Here is a 22,453-nt window from a genome sequence, read left to right on the forward strand (position 1 = left end):
AGTGTACTTTAAAAATATTTATATGCCACAAGCGCCATGCAAATGATGAATGAATGTTGAATATGGAACATGGTGTCCTCTGAGTCATGGATCAAACAAGCCTTGTGTGCTGTGTCCTTTGTTGAATAGCATTAGCTATCTATCATTAAAGGAAACCAGTTAAAATTAGGCTTTAATTTTCAAACGGATGATTACGGTGGCGTGTCATGCTCTGACAGCCTGCTGGCTTTCTTATAAGAAAATGAAAAGGAAGCAAATAGACAGCAGAAGCTCTCCGTGAATCTATAAGTTTGGGTCAAGGAGAACTATCAAATTAAGTTGATAGACACACTGTTCATCATTTGTCACCAGGCAGGCGGACCAACCTGCTGTTTCTTCTTTCAGAATATTAATTGCTGTATAATTACCTAATGACTTGTATCATCATGCAGGGTGCGCCCGTAGACAAAAGTAGAATGGAGTTTATTCACCGGCTGCTGAGGGAAGCTGCAGCCAATGGTGCTTTATAATCATGATTTATTAACACTCTCCGAATCGTGTCGGTTCTATTTGCTGTAGCATAACACAACAGATTGGAAATGTTAATATTTGTGGTGGAACAAGCAAATTGCAATCTCCACAGAGCACTGGTGCTGCAGGGCTGATGAAGTCAAACATATGCCCTTCAGATAAAAAAGAAAACAATGTATTGCACGTGTATCCACAAGTTCTGGGCGTACTTTCAATTTTAATGCAGACTGTACATGTTTCTATACACCATGTACGCCATGGTAATTGCATATATACCATCCATAAAATTGGGTAGAGGCCATAATTCATAAACTGAAGAAAGAGTGGTGTAAAAGAGGGGAAGAGATGATTGTAATGTATAGATAGAATGGAGACACTCAATTTTCCTTGCAGCCTATCCTGCAGAGGAGTGCTCATTAATCACCATAACAAATGAAAGGCATGATATTCTTGACACTGCTGGATATTGAGAGTTACAGTGCTGTATTAGAGCACCACTGTTTGTGCCACTTCCTAATAGCGTTTTGTTAGTCATCTGTGGTGCACCACCTTTAAACACAAAACTTCCGTCAGAGGGCATTGTTATCTGAAAACTAATATATTCACATCCATCTGATGTGAATGTAAGACTACTTTTGGAGGGTGCTCCTCAAAGTCCAATTAATATTTGTTAACTTCCTGGAAGAAGCTTCAACATTTAAAACAATATGTGGTGAAATTTATGTCTAGTTAGATTTTTATGTCAGCTATTTTTAGTTTTGAACATGGACAGATTTTCATTCATTTTAACAACGTATCTTCTTTGTTGTGCAAAGTTTTCCTTGTCTAAACTTATTTCATCAAGAAAAAGGTCAAAACCTTTTCAAATCAGCAATCCTTGACAGTGTGACTGGAAGCCAAGACAGGCAGACAGAGTGTGTACATTGTTTATCTCTCTGTTTATTTTTGTGTAAAATAAGTGCGCTGGCTGAGAGGAGATAAGCAAACCGTGGCAAATAGGATCAGCAATAGAAATTACACGGAAAGATTCATTGCAGACTGACTTCATCTGTGTTTTTTTTATTAATATTTTTTTTTTCTCACTTCCTCTCACTGTGGCTCCTCATATCCCATCACACTGGTACAGACCAGGCATCGCAGGGCTTAGCCTGCGACAAACACGGCCCACCAGAGAGATTAAAGGCTGAATAAGCCAGCATTAGAGCCAGCTCTACTCTACATCAGTCCTTTTCCCTCAACTTTCTCCCTAAGATTTTTCTAAATAATGACCTCAGAGGTTTGAAGATGGCATTTAAGCAGGCATTTGGGAAATGCAGGCCCTGCCTCCTTCTGTCTAAATCCAAAGTGGCCCTTTTTTTGGTAAGCACTGACTCACAGTAGCTTCCATTTTAACTTAGCATTCAAATTAGTTTTGCAATAAGCAGAATGTTTGGTCATTTATTCATCTGTATTCTGCAGTGAGACAAGAACTGTGGCTGATGGCCTTTACTACCAGACGTGAATGTATTTGGCTGCATGAGCCCCTGGTCGTTCATTCTTTTTTACAAACCCAGAGCAAAAAATAAAGAACAAGCTTCGGTTTCTTTACCTCCTCTAACCTAATGCAGTGGGCGTGACATTTAGCTATGCAAAACCTCTCTACATTATTCAAAGATGTGGCCCCACACAAATGTCAGAGTGAGAAACAAGCATACGCTGTTATGAAACAGAACAAGGAACAGAAAGATCTCCTTTTTTCTTTATTATTTGGGGATTAAAGAACAGTTGCACATGCTGCATCCAGGTGCCTGTGATCACTCAAATACAACTATCTATAGCTAGTTTTCTTTATAGTCATCAGATTAGAGCAACATCTGAAGTATGTGCTGCAGACATGGTCTTATTTAGTTTATAAAGTGGCCAATGATCCAGTTGAAAGCAGTCTGTGAATGCACAGCGTGGATTTAAAGACATAAATAAAATTTACCTCTCTAATTGATCTGCTTCCACCAAACCTAATAAATGAGACACGCAAACCCATCACACAACATAAGCTTGCAAAACACCATTTGTGGATGAGATGGTAAAGCTGGGTTTTGCAATTAATATGCTTTAATTATTAATAATCTGAAAATGGAAAATTCCTTACAATACTGCTTTTTGTGCTATTTAAAACTTTCACTGCAGTCATGTACCAACTGAATATGTGCTTTGCATGTTAATACTTTTTAGTAGTTAATTGGGGTCAGTGTTAAATGGTTGCATGTTTGTGCCTTTTTTGTAAGGCATAGAAGTAGAAATTTTATTCTCACTTTCACACTTGGTCAGGATATTTTGATGTAGAGTTTTCAGTGTACATCTTTTCATTTTTTTAGTCTTGCTTCCATTTGCTTAATGGTTAGCATTTGCTGTTGGATATGGTGGTTTAGGCAAGAAAAGAAGTCATGTGAGGGCCTTGATGTAAACCATCTTATTTCCTGAAGGCTTCTTCTGCATTTTTGATGTCCCAATGGTGACACATCCCCCACCAGTTAGGTCACCCTCTGGAAGGTAGGATGGTAGCCTTTTATTTGGAAGGTCTCTACTTTGAGCCACAGCTTCCCAATATGCATGGCAAAGTATCTTTAGATAATATACTGCACCTCAAATTGCCCAACCAATGTCGTCCTCAATTGTAAGTCACTTCTTATGAAAGTGTCTGCTAAATGAACGTAATCTAAATGAATAATGTAAACACATATCAAAACGTACTGAACCAGACATCCATTTAAAGGGCTGTCCTCTGCCCAGAGCAATTCCCAGTCTTGCACTTTAATAGAAAGCAACTCAAATATGCATCAACATTTCATGTATCCCTCCATTGCACAATCCTCCTCTTCATCAGCCTAAATGAAATGAGATTGTATGAAACCTTGTTTTAATAAGTAAAAGCATGGAGCTTTATGCTTCCAGGTAACTGGCAAATTAGTTTAAATGTTTCAATGTTTGTCAGGTATAGTTAATTTATTTTAGCTTGCAAGTTAATAAATCTGTTGATGTTTGGTTAGAAAAATAGGGCTGGGCAATACTGCAAATTTTGATATCAATCCGATACCAGTGGGAATCCAGGGCAAGTATCGCCGATACCGTTGGCATACCGATATTTAATGATTTTGCCTTTAATTATTTATCATGATTATAATCACAATATAACACACAAGATGTTTTGTCAAATAAAACATTTTTTTTATTAACAGACTGAATTGCAGAACTGAGAAATTTAAAATTAAGCTTGTTTTGATTTTAAACAATATACAATAACATCAACAATGTAACAAAATAATAAAATAACCCTGTTATTCCCTTTTACACACACAATTGTTTAAGAGAAATAAAGTCAACAGTACAAATTAGCAAGACTAAAGATAATTTGCTAATTTGCAAAGACATCAAAGAAAAATATCTATCTCATCACACTGGTATCGAACAAACTGATACTAACCTTTGTAAAGTTGGAGCAGTTGCATGACACGACAATATCTCACAAAGTGTGTTGTCTAGGCTAAAAGTAGCAGACAGGAAAAGGTAATTTTGCATCCACCTAATGCTGCATCATTAGACCCAGATTCCATAACGGTCTCACCATTGTTGTGAATTTTGGTATAGACTGAATAATGAAACAGAATATTCAAATATAGAGAATCAAGATAATAATTGAATAACTCATTTATCCAGTTTCACAGACGAATTAAAGTCTAATAAGGTAGCAAATACACAGTAAATCTTTGATCTCACTCCTCTATAATAACTAGGTGACCCAGAGCTTTGGTGAGACAACAAGAGCTACAGCCACTGCTGTGAGGGTTCCCAACGCTGATAGCCAGGGGCCTTGGCTATAACAATTTGGCTGACAGCCTATATACACAAAACAAGAATTGATGCATTTATTTTCCACAGTCACACCATGACAAAACGCATTTCCCCTGCCATCCCTATTGCACACATTATGTATGGGGTAGGGGAGAACATACTGCCCCTCCTTTTCTCCCTCAGCATCCCTCCCTTTCTCCTCTGCAGCACTCCATTTAGACCTCAGTGACAAGCCACATCTGCAGCACTCGCAGCATGTCTGTGTTAAATTAGACAACAATGTTGCCATGAAACAGTCCTGCAGCAGATTTAAACCAGCCTCCATCCTCGAGGCCTTTAGTGGGGGGCATGGAAAATTTTCTTTTCCCTCTGTCTCTGTTTCTGTTTTACTTCCTCCTCTCCATTAAAACAGGGTCTTTCCATGCATTACTAAACAGATTTTCTTGGGATGAAGCTTTTTACTGTGCATTTCTTGAATATCTCATGTTTAGACATTACATCCATGCTGTCATTTTGCTTAGACTATATAGAGAATAAAACAAAACACAATAATTCAGATTTTCTTTTGTTACCATTTTTCTTCCGAGCATTTTTGCCGCTGGGGCAAAATGAAAAGTAGCCTAGACACTCACATAACTCACACAGCCATGTGTTGCTTTGAACCCATGTGACTTGTTTATCAAAGGCCCTCACATGCTGCCCTTCTTTCCCACAAAGACCTCCCAAGATGGTTCAGTGTGACATCCAATGATTTGTTCAGAAAATAAATCTGGAGACTTGGGAGGCAAGAAAGTGGTAGCAGAGGAGGGGTGAGTTCAGATCTTCTCCTAAACAAAAACAGATTTCTCTTTGGATTTTCTCTCTCACTTTGCTGTCTCCACCCGGTGTTAAAGCCATTACAAGCCACTGTAAACAGTGATAACCACTATCTTCTGCAAGGTACTCGTGGCACTTTGTATGAGAGGAACACTGAGTGATGCTCAAGCATAAACCAACTCAGTCAGCTGAGAGAAATCTGAAAAAGGGGCATAGCTGCTGAAGGTGTCTGTCTTCAGCAGTCACTGTTTCCATTTTATTCCTATCTCCCACAAGTGGCTTTATTAATGAAGTGCATTAGTTCTGAATGTGCATGTTTTCCTGTTGAGTACTTACACTGAGGAGCACAATGGAGGGATGGAGTGCAGGGAGTGTAAGCTCTGCTAGAAAGGAGCTCTTTGGGGTGTGATATGTATTTGAGGGGGGCTCCTCAACAACTCCAGCTTGCTTGTTTTCTATACAGAAATATTGCTCTCCCATCACAAAACAGACAAGCAGAGTTCAAGCAGAGAGCAGAGCGCTGAAGTGCAGAGCAGCACAGCTGAAGAAAGAGGAGTACGAGAGAGCCTGAGAGCCGAATAGTGGGATTGTGTGGATTTGTTAAAGGATTCATAATGCACAGCTCCAAGGGGAGATTTACAGAAATCCCAGTTCATTACGGCTGAATGTACGCTCATTGATTCATTAATAAAATTATTCTTCAGAGACGTTATGCAGGAAGGGTGATTAGCATGACGATATGAAAAACCGTCTGAGAAGCGATCTGGCCATTCAGTGACACTTTGTGATGCATGGCGTTAGCTTTTCTGAGGAGTCGGTGGAATGATAATAGTGTCGAGGAGGCTCTCAGTGGCTCTACTGCCTCATATCACGCTCAGTCATCTTCACACTCAGTAAAGTCAGCACATTTCTGCTGCCATTAAATTTACTATGGCTCATTGGGGATTGACAGTGCACACCATCAGTGTCATTGTATGCTTTGTGAAATTCCAGAAAGATTCACTTCTTTATGCTGGAAACAATCATTATTGCTAAATACTGTGTTTAAATGACTGTTCAATTCACGCTTGAAAGTTGTGTATTATTCACCTCACCTCACCAAATACCCAATAATCTCCTCTGAGAAGTGTACACTTCATCAGGCAAAAAGATAATCATCCCTCCTGATGGATATGCGATCAATTTAGCTTTGCAACAGTTGCTCTATCACATATGTTTGTTTTAAAGATCTGGATTTAACAGGGCTTAATTTAGCAATGTGAGACACTGGTTGCTGTGACCTTAAATCAAAGAAGCAAAGAGTTTCTCTAGTGGTGTGAGCTGATTTAAAAATGCACAGCAAAAAGCTTCTCACTGAATCACACCGTGGGCTATGAGGGAGCGATGGGAAATTTTAATGAGGTCTCTGTGAAATTGCATGCCTGCAGATTATTTGCAATGCATGGAGATCTTATTGGGGTGTTTTCTAGAAAATCAAAACTCAATTACTCTTATCAATCTGCAGCAAAGTCATTTGAGAAACTTTTAAATTTGAGAAATTATTTAAATGAATGTGTGTTCCATCCAAACACTGACTGAATGATAACAGAAAAGCAGCTTGTGCAGTAAGAATTAAGCATATTTAAGCATGTAAATATGTTATTTGTTGTAGTGTAAATACTTAAATATCATTAGGGCTTCATAAATATCTGTACATAAAGATATAGTAATGGTGATGTTAGGGCCACTGCGGGTCACTGAACTGCAGCAGGAGTTGATGTGCTCTCTGCTTTGCTGTAAGCACTCCCACATAATGCCACTTTCTCCCTGCTCTGGATATTTTATCTGAATTTTTTGTCATATTACTCAATACTGCTTGTAGCTTGATGGATATAAAATGTAGCACGATGACTGGAAATTTACCCAGTAAGTTGAGCAGAATTCATCAGGGGTATGGTGTATGTATGTATATCAGCGCATGTCACACAGTTAGAGTAGTTCAAAGCGGCAACTTATATTTCTGTGGCTTTCAAAACAACAGTTGGTTTCAGGACATCATAGAATTGCTAATCTCTCCCACTTGGTGGGGGAATTGCTTTACTTCTTGAAGGTCCTTCCGACTGCATTTGGCTCACATATTTCTCAAAGCAATTATAGTCAGGGTGAATTTAGTTGTCTTCTGCTCTCTATGGTGGGCTGTAGGGATTTTTTTCTTTTATTTATTTAATTTTTTTCTCCCTACAGTAATACATCTTATGGCCAGAAACACAGCGCCCTCTTCTGGTGATGAGGGAAAACCCTGATCTTATTTTCTGACACAAACATTTATAAGCAGGTGCACACATGTGTTACAAAATCTGTTGTTACACCTCTGTGTCTTTCAGGTGTGTGCGAGTGCTCAGACTTCACCACAGGGATGACCTGTGAGCATTGCCTTGATGGTTACTATGGCAATGCTTTGATTGGCATGCCTGGAGATTGTCAGCCTTGCCCTTGCCCGGACCAGAGCAGCTGTGCCAAAATTGCAGAAACAGGACAGGTGGTTTGTACCAACTGCCCTGCAGGACAAACAGGTGACATGAGCTTCTAGCAATTTAAAATGATTCATATGCCCAGTGAACAAAGTAAATAATGAACATTTTGTCAAGATCAAAACAATGAGAATTATTCTACATGACAGCTTGATGCTGAAAAGACCATAACCTCAAAGCTGCTCATTTGCAGCTGTTGTCCATCCACAGATTGCCAGCTGTGAATAAGAATATTAAAGATGAGTTTTTAATTTAATTATGACACACTCCAAGGCAGCACAAAAAAATGCCTCGGACGATGTTCTAGCTCAGTCACTCTTCAAATTTCTGCCCGACTGTTTTACCTTTCCTTGTGTGTAGGGATGCGGTGTCAGAAGTGTGAGGATGGTTACTATGGCGACCCCCTGGGACAGTTCGGGACAGCTCAGCCATGTGTGAGATGCAACTGTAATGGCAATGTGGATTTCAACGCAGTGGGAATATGTGATCACATCACTGGGAGATGTCTGAAGTGCCTGGGGCACACAGAGGGTGACTACTGCCAACACTGCTCGCGGGGTTTCTACGGCAACGCCCTGAATCAGACAGCTTACCCAAAATGCAAGCGTGAGTACTGAAAGGGGACTGAATTATTTGTGTGTGTGTGTGTGTGTGTGTGTGTGTGTGTGTGTCATTTGGCTTGTTGTTACTTTAATTGTTTGATCCTCAAGAAATGAGAGAAATGCACAAATTTGAAACCTCCAGTAAACAATACATTACATTCTTAGATGATGTGTTACTTGTTAATCAATGAAAACATAAATATAAGTGACTGTTTCAGTTAAAGTAAAGCAGAAGCTGAAATTTTAACAAGCAGATCATGACACAAAAAAAAAAAAAAAAACGTATCCGTCAGCTTTGTTTACATTGCAGCATGTCTCAGGCATCTCATCAATAATTCTAGGATGTACTAGTTGTTAGAATTCCTGAGACGTTTCTGTGTGCAGCAGAAATAATAAAGAAAAGTATTGCACATAAAAAATTAGGTGGCATTGAGCTGAGTTTATTAAATTACAACAGAGATAGTCCTTTTGAATCTTCTATTTAGGGGTTTCAGTTCAAAAGGTGTAGTTTTCTTCATTTCTGAAAGGTAAAGAGTGAAAATAAGACAAACAAATAGTACTAGGTCAGATAAATGAAAAAAATATGAGTCAATGGATAGGGCAAATTTAAAAACATTGGAGTGTATAAAGCTCAAATAAAGTTACAGAGACCCAAAGAGACATAGCTGTGATGTGTTCATCCTTTGATTTTCATATCTTTTTCTGATACCTCAGCTTACCGTGTAACCCCCAGTTTATTTTATGTGCAGAACTCTGTTGCAGAGGGATCTTTGAGTTTCCCTTCTTGTGTCTGTCATCCCCTCCCATTTTTCCTGCAATCTACCAAATGAGATAAAACTAATAAAATGTTCCAAATGATAAGATGATACATGGAAATTTAAGCCGTCATCTTTATAATATTATCTTTTTTTAAACAGATTGCTTTATTTGTTTTTCTATAGCATGCAACTGCAGTCCTGCTGGAACCTCCGGGCACGTAAATGAATGCTCCCCTCAGACAGGAAATTGTAATTGTCTCAGTCATGTGACGGGACGGGATTGCAGTTACTGTGAAGTTGGCTTTTTCAACCTCCAAGCAGGAATTGGATGTGAAAGGTAAACAGATTTCCAGTGCAATTCCAAGTTGATCTACATGAAAATATATAATAGCATGGTTTAGAAGGTGAATCTATCATTAAGATTTTATTTTCATGCCTCCCTTAGGTGCAAATGTAATCCAATTGGCTCATCTTCAATGGCATGCCATCCAGCCACAGGAGAGTGTGTGTGCCGTGCAGGTGTGGATGGGAGACTGTGTGGTACTTGTCGTGTGGGCTTCTTTGGATTCTCCTCACGAGGTTGCAGAGGTACAGTACTTTACTTCAGGCTTTATATTTGCACTATGTGCCATCCCCTAATCCTCTAAAACAGATCACACACGAAAGCGTTTCTAACTCTAAAAATGTTTATCTGTTTTTTTCTGCTTATCTCCCATCTCCTTATGGCCCCATCTTGCCTCATCCAGCATGTAACTGTGACCCAATGGGCTCCGTGTCCATGCAGTGTCACAGTAACGGTACCTGCCAATGCCGCCAAGGCTTTGTGGGTTACAAGTGCGACAAGTGTGAGCTGAATTATTTCCACAACAGAGCCACTCACCAGTGTGAGGAATGCCCAGTTTGCTATGGCCTTGTAAAGACACAGGTGCGTTTTAATGGTTTCAGATTGTTAAGTGTGTCAATATCGGTATTTGTTGCAAAAGTATCAGGAATGCGAGAAAAAGTAGATTAAAAACAAAGTGTATATAACAAAAGCAAAAGTATGTGCACTGCCCTCATAATTTCAGATTCCTTACTTTTAGTTCCAACTTTCCAAAGCCATACATCATGCCTTCTGTGTTGAACACATGCAGAATTTGAAAAGAACAGATTGTGTTTCAACCAGCTTTCGTACACATTTCTCCTGCTCCTTCAGCTCCTCAACTACTTGTTGAGTCATTTGATGCCTCTGTTGCTTTCAAAAGCAACAGAAAGTGCCTACTTTTGGATGTTGGACAGGTAAACTGCTTGCTTTGAAGCACTCTGTTGTTGAAAGCAACTTTGGAAAATCTTTTAGAGAAAATATAATATAAAAGAGTAAATATAATATAAAATTCACATGGAAATGCTGATATAACCTGCTCATGGCTGATGTTTTATAGGTTGCCTTAGATCATACTGTATAGTTTAAGCTTTTTATCTCATAGAACTCTAACCTGCTTTCATCTCTGCTGTTTAGCTCTGCAGCCTGAAATCAGAAAAGGTTGGATAGAGTGGTAAAGCAAATAAAACTAAAAGAAAATTGCTTTCATTCTTGCAATTATTTTGCATTGAACTCTAGATAATTGTGTTAATATTTCAGTGATTAATACGAGTTCATTTTGGATCAGTAGTCCAAATTTATATGGAAGAACCTGAAGCTGTCCACTTCAAAAGACAAAAAGGATGATACGGATCAGCAGCAAGTTCAAAAACCATGGTCTGTGATGGTATAGCATTGTCTCAGTGCCTGGGGCAAATTTCATTGAGATTTTAGAACATATGCTGCTTCTAAGATGAAAGCTTTTTCGTGAACATCCATTCATTTTTAAACAAGACAATGCAAACCCACATTTGACACAAATTACAAAGGAACACACATGTCATGGACTGGCATTGCTGCAGTCCTAACCTGTCTCCTTTAGAAAATATGTTGAGAATTTTTAAACAAATGCAGTAACTACAACCATGTTGTATACAGCTGCACAGCAATGGAACAAAACTCACATCAGAAATGTTTGGTCTCTCTGTATCATCAACATCAGGAAATCTGTAATCTGTAATAATGAGTGGTGACATTGTTAACTGGTGAAAACTACACTTTTCCAGCATTTTTTGGAATATATTGCAGGTCTAAAAGGTAAAAACAGATATAAATTAACAAATGAAATAAAGCTGATGAAACAGAATTACCTCAGCAACCTCACTTCAGACTGTGTATAATGACTTTAAAGTCTTTGAAATGCCAGAGAAGACGGATGAAAATGAGATCTACATCAAAACTATTAACTTGTTGAATCAGAGGAATGGGATGAAATGAAATGGAAAAGATGTAGCATTCTATAAAGGAATATACATTTAAGTTAAGTACCAGTCTCCAACATTGACTTTAAATTACTTGAGTAAACATATTCATTCTCCCTCACTGAATCTTTACTCTCTAAATCTTTCTCCATTTGTCTTTTTAGTCTCATTTAGCTTTTAACACATTTCTGTGTTGATTATTTGGTTGCTGCACTAATTTATATAAATATTTTCCACACCTACATAGTGTTTCTTGGCTCTTGTGATTATGAGATGCAATTTGCTCTTGAAATAGCACAGTACCCCAGAGCTTTTCTTTGTAGATCCCCATGACAGCCATATGGCTCCTTTGTATTTGCAGATTGCACGCCAACAGTGGTTGTGCAGTGAAACAGAAAGAGACACTTGGCCTAATGATCTTCTGAGCTGCTTCTTTCTGTCCCTTTAGATTCACTGCAACCCACGTTTGTATGCCAAGGTGCAGTGTCTCCGGATTTGCCTTCTGAGGACAATCCAATACCTCTGACATGTTCTGTCTTTTTTTTTCTGCACATGTTCTTGTCCCCGTAAAAGTGACTTTGTGTTCTTCCCAGTCCAGCTTGAACCTGTGTCAATGCATGCTGTGATTTTTTCAGTGTTAGCAATTCAGTGAACATCCCAAACCTTGTCTGCTCTGCACACCTGCAATTACTCTCACTGTCCCCAGTTTCCCTCAGCTCTCCTTCTCAGTGTCACACACTCGCTTTATCTCACTTCTCACATTTTCCTTAAGCTTAAGCATAGGAAACACAAGCACAAAGACATAATAAAAAATAAAAATAAAAAAAAACTATGATTATCAGGACTAGTGCAACGGAAAATAAAAAGAGAATTGTAGCTGAGGCAAGAATAGAAGAATATTTTTACTTTTTGTTGCTACTGGTTTTAAAATCAATAGACTGAAGTTGTCTTATTAACACACTGGTTGTTAAGAGTCTGCAAATAGGAAACACGCATGTAACTCACGTGAGATGCCTCTTTAAAAGGGGTGCGATTACAGCCAGATCACACCACCTTTTTATGAATCTAGGCCATTTAACTGCCTCGGCCGACAAATTGGAGCCAATCATTTCCATTCCATTTACAGACATGACTTCCATTCTCTTCAAAATGTAATCTAGTTGTCTCCTCCAATGCTTTCCTCCACTGCATACTACACAGAGAAAAGTGAGTGGATCCGGATATGAAAACTGTATTCTGTCCTTATCACATTGTTGATATTCATTTATTCATTGCTTTTGTTGAAATACTACATTTTGATGTTATGGTTACCAAGAATTGAAGTCCTATCTCAATTCCTGCATATGAATAGATAAAAGCAGATTTTTTTCTCTTTTTATTTTTTATCATCTGCTTTGGTCTTCTACAAATTGCATTCTTATTGACACCTTCAAATCATGGTGCTGTTACAGGCAGAAAAGCTTCGGACTCGCCTACAAGATTTGGAGAAGCTCCTGGCTCACTTTGATTGCCGAGGTAGATCTGGACAGCAGAACCACCTGCTGAAGTATCACATGGCCTGGCTTTATGAGCATGAGCACCAGAGGGAGGATACTCTTCCCAATGCTCTGGAGGATTTTCTGGCTTTCCAAGGTACAGCATCAAAAAGCCAAGATAATTCCACTCGGCTTGTCACTCTTTTTAATGTGTCCTATTTGGTCATGACATCTTCAGAGAAACACAGCCTTTGGCAGTTTTTCCTGAGTGAAACATGTAGCTAGCTTATTTGCTATCATTACTGTTATGTCACATTCTGGCTGCGAGATGATAACGTGCCACATCAGTACATAAAAGACCCACAAGCATGGCCAAGAAATTGACGTGAAGCCACCCCCAGCTGTCTGGAAATGGGCTGTTGCGCTGTCTGTGTCTCCTCAGTGTGACGCTGTAACATAAACGACGCAACAAAACGATTAAATCAGGAAGCAGGCAACAATACCAACCTCTCCCAATTACTTTAACACAATGCAGATATATCCTCATTATCTTTGGAGGGGAACAGGCTTACAGGCTCAGCTGCACAGGCCAAATGGAGACAAATCATAACAATATAGAACAAGGCGCTGTGTGACCAACTTAATCCCTATTTATGTGACAGGCAGTGCATCTCTAATCCCTGGTTTATTATGATTATAGTTGCAATCATGATAACAGTTGTCTAACAATCTGCCTCTCAACACCCACAATCCATACACACATTTTAGCCATTTTCCTTAAAACACAGGGTGGCTTGTTCATTTAATAAGCATTTAAGAGCCACTGGCTCACTGTATGGATACACATTTTTAACATCATTTTACAAGACAAAGAGAAAAATATGTGACTTTTGTACTTATTGTACTCACCTCCAGATTTCCAATGCAACCAGTTAGATTAGAAATATCTAAAAATGCAAAGTAGGTCTGACAAAAGTGCTAGCATTTCAGCGGACGCCATATTGTGTGTGTTTTCTCTGACTGCAGAGGCAGGAAGGATGATAGTCCTCGCATGAATTAACACAACAAATGTGTTGAGAATGAGAGATGCTTACAAGCTACAAAGAGTTGGAGGAATAACATTCTTAGTGAAATAATCCATGAAAGGCTTAATGTGGCTTTATTTGCTTTGTTCTTTTAGAGGCACGCAAGGCCTTCATAAAACAATTTTCCTTGCTGGGAGATTCCACCGGCAAACTTTTAGCCCAGCTGCATGGCATTACGTTCACTTTGAACTGCAGCATCAGCACGACAAAGGAAGAAGGGAAGGACAGGAGGAAGGATGAAAGAAGTAGAGGTGTGTGTCAAACTTTTACAGACACACTCCTCGTGATCAGAGCATCTGATGAACAGCTAAAGCAGGCAACACTGGACCTGGACAACATGGTAGGTGACTTGGATGTTCTTTATCATAAACATTGTGTTTGTGTAGCTGTACAGAAGGCCGGCTTTGAAAATCTGTTGTACTTTTACTTTGATTTCTGCATCAACAACAAAATACAGGCAAATGTGTGGCATATACAAAGTTAACATCTTTGCACAAAATATCAGATTTGCATCTGGGTTCACTTCAGGATCAAATGGCTCTGCAGTAGTTGCAGATATTAGTCAGTCTGTGTTTATTCACCCTTGACGTAATTAAATCCGTGTAAATTTCTTTTCTTTTTATTTTAAATTGGCAAGATTTCCAGTTGACCATACTAAAAGTAAATTAACTTCTTTCACTTGCTTTGCACCAGGAACTTTATGTGGGTGTCTTCTTTGCTAAAAATCTGGTGCCATGGCTGCGTGTCTGCATGCAATGTTTGTAATATGTTGCATGTACACTGAAACTATGGTAAAAGGTGTATTATTGCCGATATAAGGTCAATATGATGACCTGTTTTACTGAAAACTGCTTTCTTTATACAAGCGGGCTCAGACTATGGAGGTAGAGATCATTGAAAGGGACATAACATGTATTTTTTATGCTATTATGATTGAAAAATGGACATAACATTGTATTTTTTTTTAATCTTTTAGATTTTACTGAGATTATTATAAAATGTTCATGGGTCGTATGAATTATTGATCAGCCAGTCAACTAAATTGTACCTGCAAAACCTCTTGGGTAACCTTAGCTATAATTAAGCTTTCAAACCAAGAGTAAAAATATAAAGTTGCTTACAATGGATAACTTCTCATTTTTTGTCTCAAAGAGGTCTAGAGCATTGTGTACTGGCTTAAGAGATCTCAGACGGAAAAAGAATGCAAAACATTTCAGTAGTGGAGCTTTAAGATGCATGTTAATGACAAACTAATTCAAATTATGTTAGATGAACTGAAAATTTCTATCAAATCTAATGTTACAATGTACAGGGATTATATTTTCATCTGTATATAAACCCTGATTAATTACAGATTTGTGATGTGAAGCATAAACTGATCAAATAATGAAGAAAAAAAATAGCTTCTTTGTATCTGCTTTAATTATGTTAAAATAAAAAATATACACATAGGTGCTTATTTTCATGTAAGGAGGACATTGATACTATTCCAATATGAGGGAAGCATAGCATTAGAGTTAAGTGAAAGTGCCTGAACAAGTTATTCTGAAAAAAAGACAGCTTTTCTCAGTGGCATCAAAGCTGTATCGAGGGCTTCTAAGGGCTGCATGCCACTCCAAAACACCAAAGCACGATCAGGCAGACTAAAAGTGAGCACGGCATCAGTAAATCAATACATCAAATTTTTTTCACTGACAGGGAAGTAACTTCATAATTTTTTAAATAAGGACCACAAGACTCCAAACAGCAAAAGCCTTGTCAAAAGAAGGTGAATATCTCATAAGAAAAGTAATAGTTTCTAAACCACTTCTCAGGAGGCAAAATGAGGCCAAATACTTGGTAATACAGACCAGTATTTCACAGCAGCTGAATGATTCCTACTTAGAGGCTTAATGGCAGAAACAGAGATGTGTAGGAGATGAGCATGGCAGGGACCAGTACTACATTTTATACAGTGGAACATTTAGTGGGTAGGGCTAAATCTTGGACACTACAACAAATACAACTGTTACAAATACAACTTATAACTACACACTGAACAAGGTGGAGTAGATTTCTAATCTTTTGAGACATAGGTGTGGGATCTACTGTATACTGTGTCAGGATAAAGCAAAAAGCCCCAACACACTTTAAAGCTTTGCCAGAGTAATTAGAAACCAAAGACAGCCAAAGTGCTGACTGTCATGGCCCAGTCCCATCAGAAATTGTGTAATGAGTGCAAAAACTACTGTAAATGCAAAATGGTTACACATAAATATTTAAGATTTGTGAGCCATAACCATGCAGATTTTTGTAAGTGTTAATCATGTACTTTGTAACATGCAGATCTAACCAACATTATAATGCTAACCAGGTACTTACAGGCTAACCATTTAATGGTCAGAACACTGCAGAGGAGTAATGCACAGTGAAAGGGATAGAAGCTGAAAAGTAAAATGATTGTTAACAACATGTCTTGGTTTTGGGTTGGTCATATGACTTCATAGTCATATGATTAAAGCTCCAGTGGACATTTAGGCATCTCTTAAATGCTGAGAAAGCATCATATTCTTAACATTTTAAGAAGCGCTCTAGAAATGTTAGTTCATGTCTAGAAAAAACATGCACCAAGGAGTCCAAGTATTTCAAGCTCAGGCTGTTATCAGAACAAAAATGTGGGAAAACAACATCTTTTAGCTTTAATTCCACACTCAGACTGTAAATGTGATGTTTCAAGTTGTGATCCAGAATTTTTGGGACTAAATTGTAAACAATGGTCTCAATTTTTCAGACCACAGTCTCTGACAAGTTTTTCACTGTATAAAATACTCCATATAGCTAAAGCATTTTTCTCCCTGTTCACCAACAGACATACTGATATTGTATGTAACATAATTGATTTTTTGTCCTTATTATGGGATGGTGCAGGTTACTACACTTGGTGTTGCCTCTTTGTATAGATCGACAAACACCCCCCAAAGCAAAACAGCATATTATTTTCCTGCTCTCACACCACCTCCATCCTCTTTCTGAGTGGCAAATTGTTGTTTGATGGGAGCTTAAATTAACAACTTGTTCTTCACACACCAGGAGGCACGAGGCTTGCAGGATTCTATTATGGATACTCCTGCCATGTTATTTAGGTTGGGATGATGAGTTAGCTTGTGTTGCCAATGCACAGCTCTGTCTTTTTGACTGTCTGCGTGTGCACGCAGAAACACTGTACATCTGTACTCTTATCACTTGAATAAGCTTAAAGCAGCAGCAATTTCTAATTCCAAATTAATAAGCAGGGCAGGACCCCAAAATGAAGAAATAATGCAGAAGAATAATTTGTTAATTCAGCTTTTACATTTTATTCGGCATTTCTTAAATTAAATGTCACTCACAGAAGAATTCTGCATTCATCTCTACGCATATGAGAATTACTGGGAAAAAACTTTAGAAGATACACATACATACACATGTTATTTTATTCCATGTACAACCATATATGCTTTTTAGGAGTAAATCCATGCCTTTTTTAACATAAAAAAAAAGAAAATCTTTGACAGCAAACAGCCAACTAACCAGTCAGCTAGAGCGTGAAAAATCTTGGGATTTTTTTAAAGACTTAAATTTATGATATTTAATTGAAACATTTCATAGACCTGTTCAATATGTTTCTTTCCCTTTCTACCGTTTTTCACAGATGATTCCTTTTGTGGCACTGTCAGCACCCAACAAATGGAACATTATGGTCAATGAGTCACAGGTCCTGATGAAAAGGTAAGTCAAGTCAATAGGCTTTCATCGGTCAATTAAAAAGCAAAGACTGCTTCAAAAATCGTGATCTCTGCTGGTCTTTCTTTTGTTTTGTTTTTTGTTTGTTTATTTGTTTTGACTTGTCACTTACTATGTGGTTAGACCATTGTGAATCAATGCTCTTGGCTGCTCAGAGTACGCAGCTCTATTATGTGGCAGTTCCAGAAACCTGGCCAGCATATCCAGACAGGGAAAGGCATCAATGCTGAAATCTATTTCACCTCTCCTCAGGCAGTTGTAATGGTCTATTATTCTATGTTATGTGCTATTCTCCTCTTTCCACTTTGTCTACCTTTTTTCTTTTTTTCTTTTTTTCTTTTTTTTTTTTTCTTCCTTCGCAGTCAGAGAGAAATGGCAGAGCACATTGAGGCTGTGGCCAGCAGGGCGGTACAGGCATCAAAGAAGGCTTTCAGCTTCCTGATGGATCTGCTTCAGGACAACTCCACAGAGGAGTACATCAGGAATCTAACTGAGCGGTAAGACAATAAAATGAACCCAAACACATACTTAGCAGAGAGAATTCTTATGCAAATGTTATTCACATAAGACACTGTTGTTGCAAAGTCCCAACATGTTGCAAAAACCCCCTTTATTATTTGACAAACAATGCACCTGCCCCTGTATCAAGGTCCTCCTCTTCATTTCTGCTTTTTAAAGCCTGTTGGAGTTAGGGAGTAAGACATTTAGCCACAGGGGGACAGCTTCTCTCTGCTGTAAGCCTATTGCTGTCTTGGATTTGCAGCACGCTCCCTGCATCTCCTAGCGTGTGATTGCTCTGAGGATTATCCTGAATGCAAGACAGAGTGATGCAAAAAGCCCTCCGGTGGCCATGATGAGAGCAAGAGGCGAGGAGCTCAAAATTGATTACCCCCCTCTAACAGTAGTCAGCTTGATTCAGAAGAGTTCTGTTCATCTTTGGAGGACTGCTGCACATCAGTGTGTGTGTGAGCCACTTTATAGGATGCAAAGTGAGCAGTTTATGCACAGATGGGTAGCATTAAATTGCATTTCCCACTCATATTTCCCCATGTGTTGGTACTTAAGCAGATCAGAGGCATTTTATAGGAAGGAAATCGTTCAATCAGAAAATAACTAAAGTAACCTGTTTCTGACAATTGGCCTGTATCACTAGGCTTCATCAGCCTTTTAAATGGACATAGTTAACCTTTATACTTTCTATCTCTGGGTTTATATTCTGTAACAGTAAAAGAAACTAGCACAATACATCTAGTAAAGAGCCACTGCTTTATCAGTTCTGAGGCCTTTCTGTTTCACTTCATGAAATCAGTCCATCAATTTTTGAGTAAAAATATAGATTTATATACAGAATATTAAGACTGTGTTGATATATAATATTAGAACATTGATAATTTTTACCCATCGGTCTTTATTTCTACCCTCACTTATGGTTAGGAGATTTGGGTTTTGATGAAAAGATTGAGATCCTGAATACAAGTGGTAAAAATGAGTTTCTTTCATAGGCTTGCTCAGCTTTACAGATCAGGTGAGGAGCTTGAGCCTTCAAGGAAAGCTTCAAGAGGAACAATTGCTTCTCCAGATTGAAAGGAAGCAGCTGAGGTGGTTCAAGCTCCTGATTATGATGCCCCCTGGTCATCTCCCTTTAGAGGTTTTTCTGGCACAAACAACTGGGATGAAAGTCCTGAAGAAAGTCCAGAACACATTGGAGGGTTTATAAATCCGTTCTGGCCTGGAAACACATTGAACATGGAGTGTCACTGGGGCAAAGGATAACTATGTTTCCTGGACCTGTTGCCTGAACCTGATGGAAGAAAATGGATGGATGGATTGATTTTAGACACAAGAAAATAATTAAACATAACATATAATTGATGAATAATTAGCACCAAGTTGAGCAGTTTTCTCTATAGCTGTTCCTTCTTGATATCACTCATATACACTACAGCCGGGATGACTCTTCAATAACTCGACATCAACAAAAACGTGATTTTCAAGAGCAAACATGTTAACATAGTGGTTTTGAACTCTTTAGGCCCATAAAAATCCTATAAAAAAATTGAGTTTTTGTCATATATTTTATCAAGCTTTGACAATCTATCAGCAAAGTATGTAATTATTTACTGCTTGCCATGTGCAGTCACAAAATAGCTTTGAAACCCAAAATTTAACATTTTATTTACTTGACAAAACAAGTTAAAATATTGCCTACATGAAGTATATGCTGCCAAGAGAAGCTGTAAGCCCTATAGTGCACTTACAATAAAAAAAAGTGACACACTATGTGATTTTCTTTTTTTTTTTCCTTCTTTGAAGCATCTGGTCCGTTGATGAAAACAGATTGGGTATCATTACAGCTTTGGAGTTTATCAAAATGGCAATCTAATATACTGAACCAAGTCTAACACCTTTTATGAATCCATCATACTTTTTTGCAGTGTCACTATCTTTTTACTGCACTTTGCTCATGCATTACCGGCTATATTACCATATTCCAAGACTTATATTGATGTCAGTGTTGCACAGTGTAATCCATTTTAACTGTGTCAAACCCACAATATTGCCATAAAATTGCTAAATAACCTCCAGTATATGTGAGGCACTAATTATTCTGCGGTCTAACATTTCTCATAGATACTAAATTCCAATAAATTAGATAAATACAAGACATCCTGATTTTGCCAGGGACATTTTATTGAGTGGCTTTTTTAATGTTTTACAGCATTTTCTTTTCCTTCTTTCTTCTTCTTTCATGCCAGGATAACAGAAATGCAGGAGCAGAAGAAGAATCTAACAGTGCAGCTGAATGATACTGTTGCTCAACAACTGGCTTTGGAGGAAGAAAATGCTGGTTTAAAGCTTGCCCTGAGTAACATCACATCATCCTTACATCAACTGACTCTGACAGATGTCAGAACATCATCAGGGGCTGACCAAACACTGCAGAACAATCATACAATGGAGGTCAGTCTACACAGCCTATAAGTATGATTTGAAGCATTACACAGTTGACCGATGAGTGACCAGTTCTTCCAATAACATGTCATAGCTGCACACATTGAGCTGTACATGAAAACCACTCCGGTTCATATAACTTGGCTCATACAGAGGGAAAAAAAGTTTAATTTATTTTTTTAAAGGGGGTAACTTATCTGTATTTCATTATGTCTTTATGCCAGTGATAGCTTTGGACATAATGAGGTTGTCTACATCTGTCTGATATTGTAGGAGCACCTGGAGCTAATTTCATTACATCTGATAAAAATTTCTCTTTGAATGTAGTAATAAATTGCTTCACATTTGGTGAAACATATATCTCGTTTTTATCTTAATGAAGTAAAAATACTATATTTTTTTATTTAATTCAACTACAGAATTTTTGGTATTTATTGTAACAAGTCCTACGAATATCATACAAGAATATGGTGATGATCTGGCCAATAACTCAGCAACAGACAGAGGGTTGGACGTGAAGTGCAACTTGTCTGGGTGGTGGAGGCATACTACCACATGACAGTAATTCAAGTTTTCCTCTTGATTTAGCATTTGTCAAGCAGAAATGCTCACTGCGTAGGCACAGGAGTGGAGATTTTGGCACAGTCTGCCACTCATAGGATGGATGTTGTTCCAGAAGGGGGGTGATTAAACGCTGCTGCATCTCTAAGCAGATAATATACCAAAAAGGACACTCTTATAGGCTAACATGCCCTATGTGAGTGGCCACATGAAGATTTACAAAAGTGACAGAAGGCACTGAAAGCTTGTTCCAATTAAATCTCTACCTCTGTGTATTGCTGCTTCTTGTTCAGTGGAGTGAGAACCTTCTGAAACAGACAGAGGAGCTGGACCAGCAAATCCACACCAAAGAAAATCTCATCAGTAAGATCAGTGAGGAAATGGAGCCTGTGATACATACAGTCAATGAAAACTTGGAGAAAGTGGATAACATCAGTAAGGTAATGCCCTTTTATTGTTTTATGCAACAGCTATTAGACATGCTAGCAGTATTCTTTAGGTCTGTGTCATTAAGACTAGACTAATGATTAATTGACTGAAAAATGAGTGCTTGCCACAGTTCTTGTAAAGATGTTCATTGTAAATTGAGGAAACAATGCTCAAACTTCTTGCCTCAGGTTTAGATGATATACTTGCACAAGATAAATTTACATGCAGGAAGATGGCAAAGTATAGCAGCCTTTCTCCTTGAGGCATGAACTGCAATTTACCTGCTTCAAGATATTCACAAATTTGAACTTCTTGCATAAATAATCCACGAGCAAGATATTTATAAAATACAACCAGTGCCTCTTTCTTCCTGTAATGAGGTAGAAAAAACCTCCAACCTCCAGACACAATGGTCCTCATGCCGACTATGAGACAAATGCACAAGGACCATAGAAAAACAGATAAAAGCAGCAGGCTCTGCTGTGTGTTATATGTCATCTTAGATGCAGTGGGATATACTGCAATCCATTTTGAATTGAATTTGGGCTAAGGAAAAAAGTAAAAAAAAAACTCCCCCAAGTAATTTACAACACTTTTTTTGACATTTGTTTTATTGAAATGTAGAGTAACCTAATCTTGTATAGTTTTCCAAAGTTATTTATCAATCTTTCAGCATAGAGAAACAATCAAATTTTCCATTTTAAAAAGTTTACACAAATGTTTTTGCACAACTTCAATTCCAGTTCTTCAAAAAAAAGAAAACAATAGTGACAAAATTAGATTTGGAAGTAGAGTTTGACATTAATTTCACTGTGTGCATTTCTAATATTTCCTGTAGGTCTT

At 38.1% G+C, this 22,453-nt stretch overlaps 1 protein-coding gene across 1 annotated transcript in view; it reads left to right on the plus strand.

The window, feature by feature from the left end:
- lamc3 (laminin, gamma 3) overlaps positions 1 to 22,453 on the plus strand; it is a 135,264-nt gene that overhangs the window by 104,856 nt on the left and 7,955 nt on the right. Inside the window, exons 13-23 of the mRNA XM_041970435.1 lie at positions 7,518 to 7,706; positions 8,025 to 8,270; positions 9,208 to 9,361; positions 9,470 to 9,612; positions 9,771 to 9,949; positions 12,798 to 12,978; positions 14,002 to 14,246; positions 17,577 to 17,653; positions 18,031 to 18,165; positions 20,425 to 20,629; positions 21,475 to 21,621. Of these exons, the coding sequence (XP_041826369.1) occupies positions 7,518 to 7,706; positions 8,025 to 8,270; positions 9,208 to 9,361; positions 9,470 to 9,612; positions 9,771 to 9,949; positions 12,798 to 12,978; positions 14,002 to 14,246; positions 17,577 to 17,653; positions 18,031 to 18,165; positions 20,425 to 20,629; positions 21,475 to 21,621 (1,901 nt within the window). The remainder of the gene's footprint in view (positions 1 to 7,517; positions 7,707 to 8,024; positions 8,271 to 9,207; positions 9,362 to 9,469; positions 9,613 to 9,770; positions 9,950 to 12,797; positions 12,979 to 14,001; positions 14,247 to 17,576; positions 17,654 to 18,030; positions 18,166 to 20,424; positions 20,630 to 21,474; positions 21,622 to 22,453) is intronic.

Source organism: Melanotaenia boesemani, chromosome 19, assembly GCF_017639745.1.
Source record: "Melanotaenia boesemani isolate fMelBoe1 chromosome 19, fMelBoe1.pri, whole genome shotgun sequence".
NCBI lineage: Eukaryota > Metazoa > Chordata > Actinopteri > Atheriniformes > Melanotaeniidae > Melanotaenia > Melanotaenia boesemani.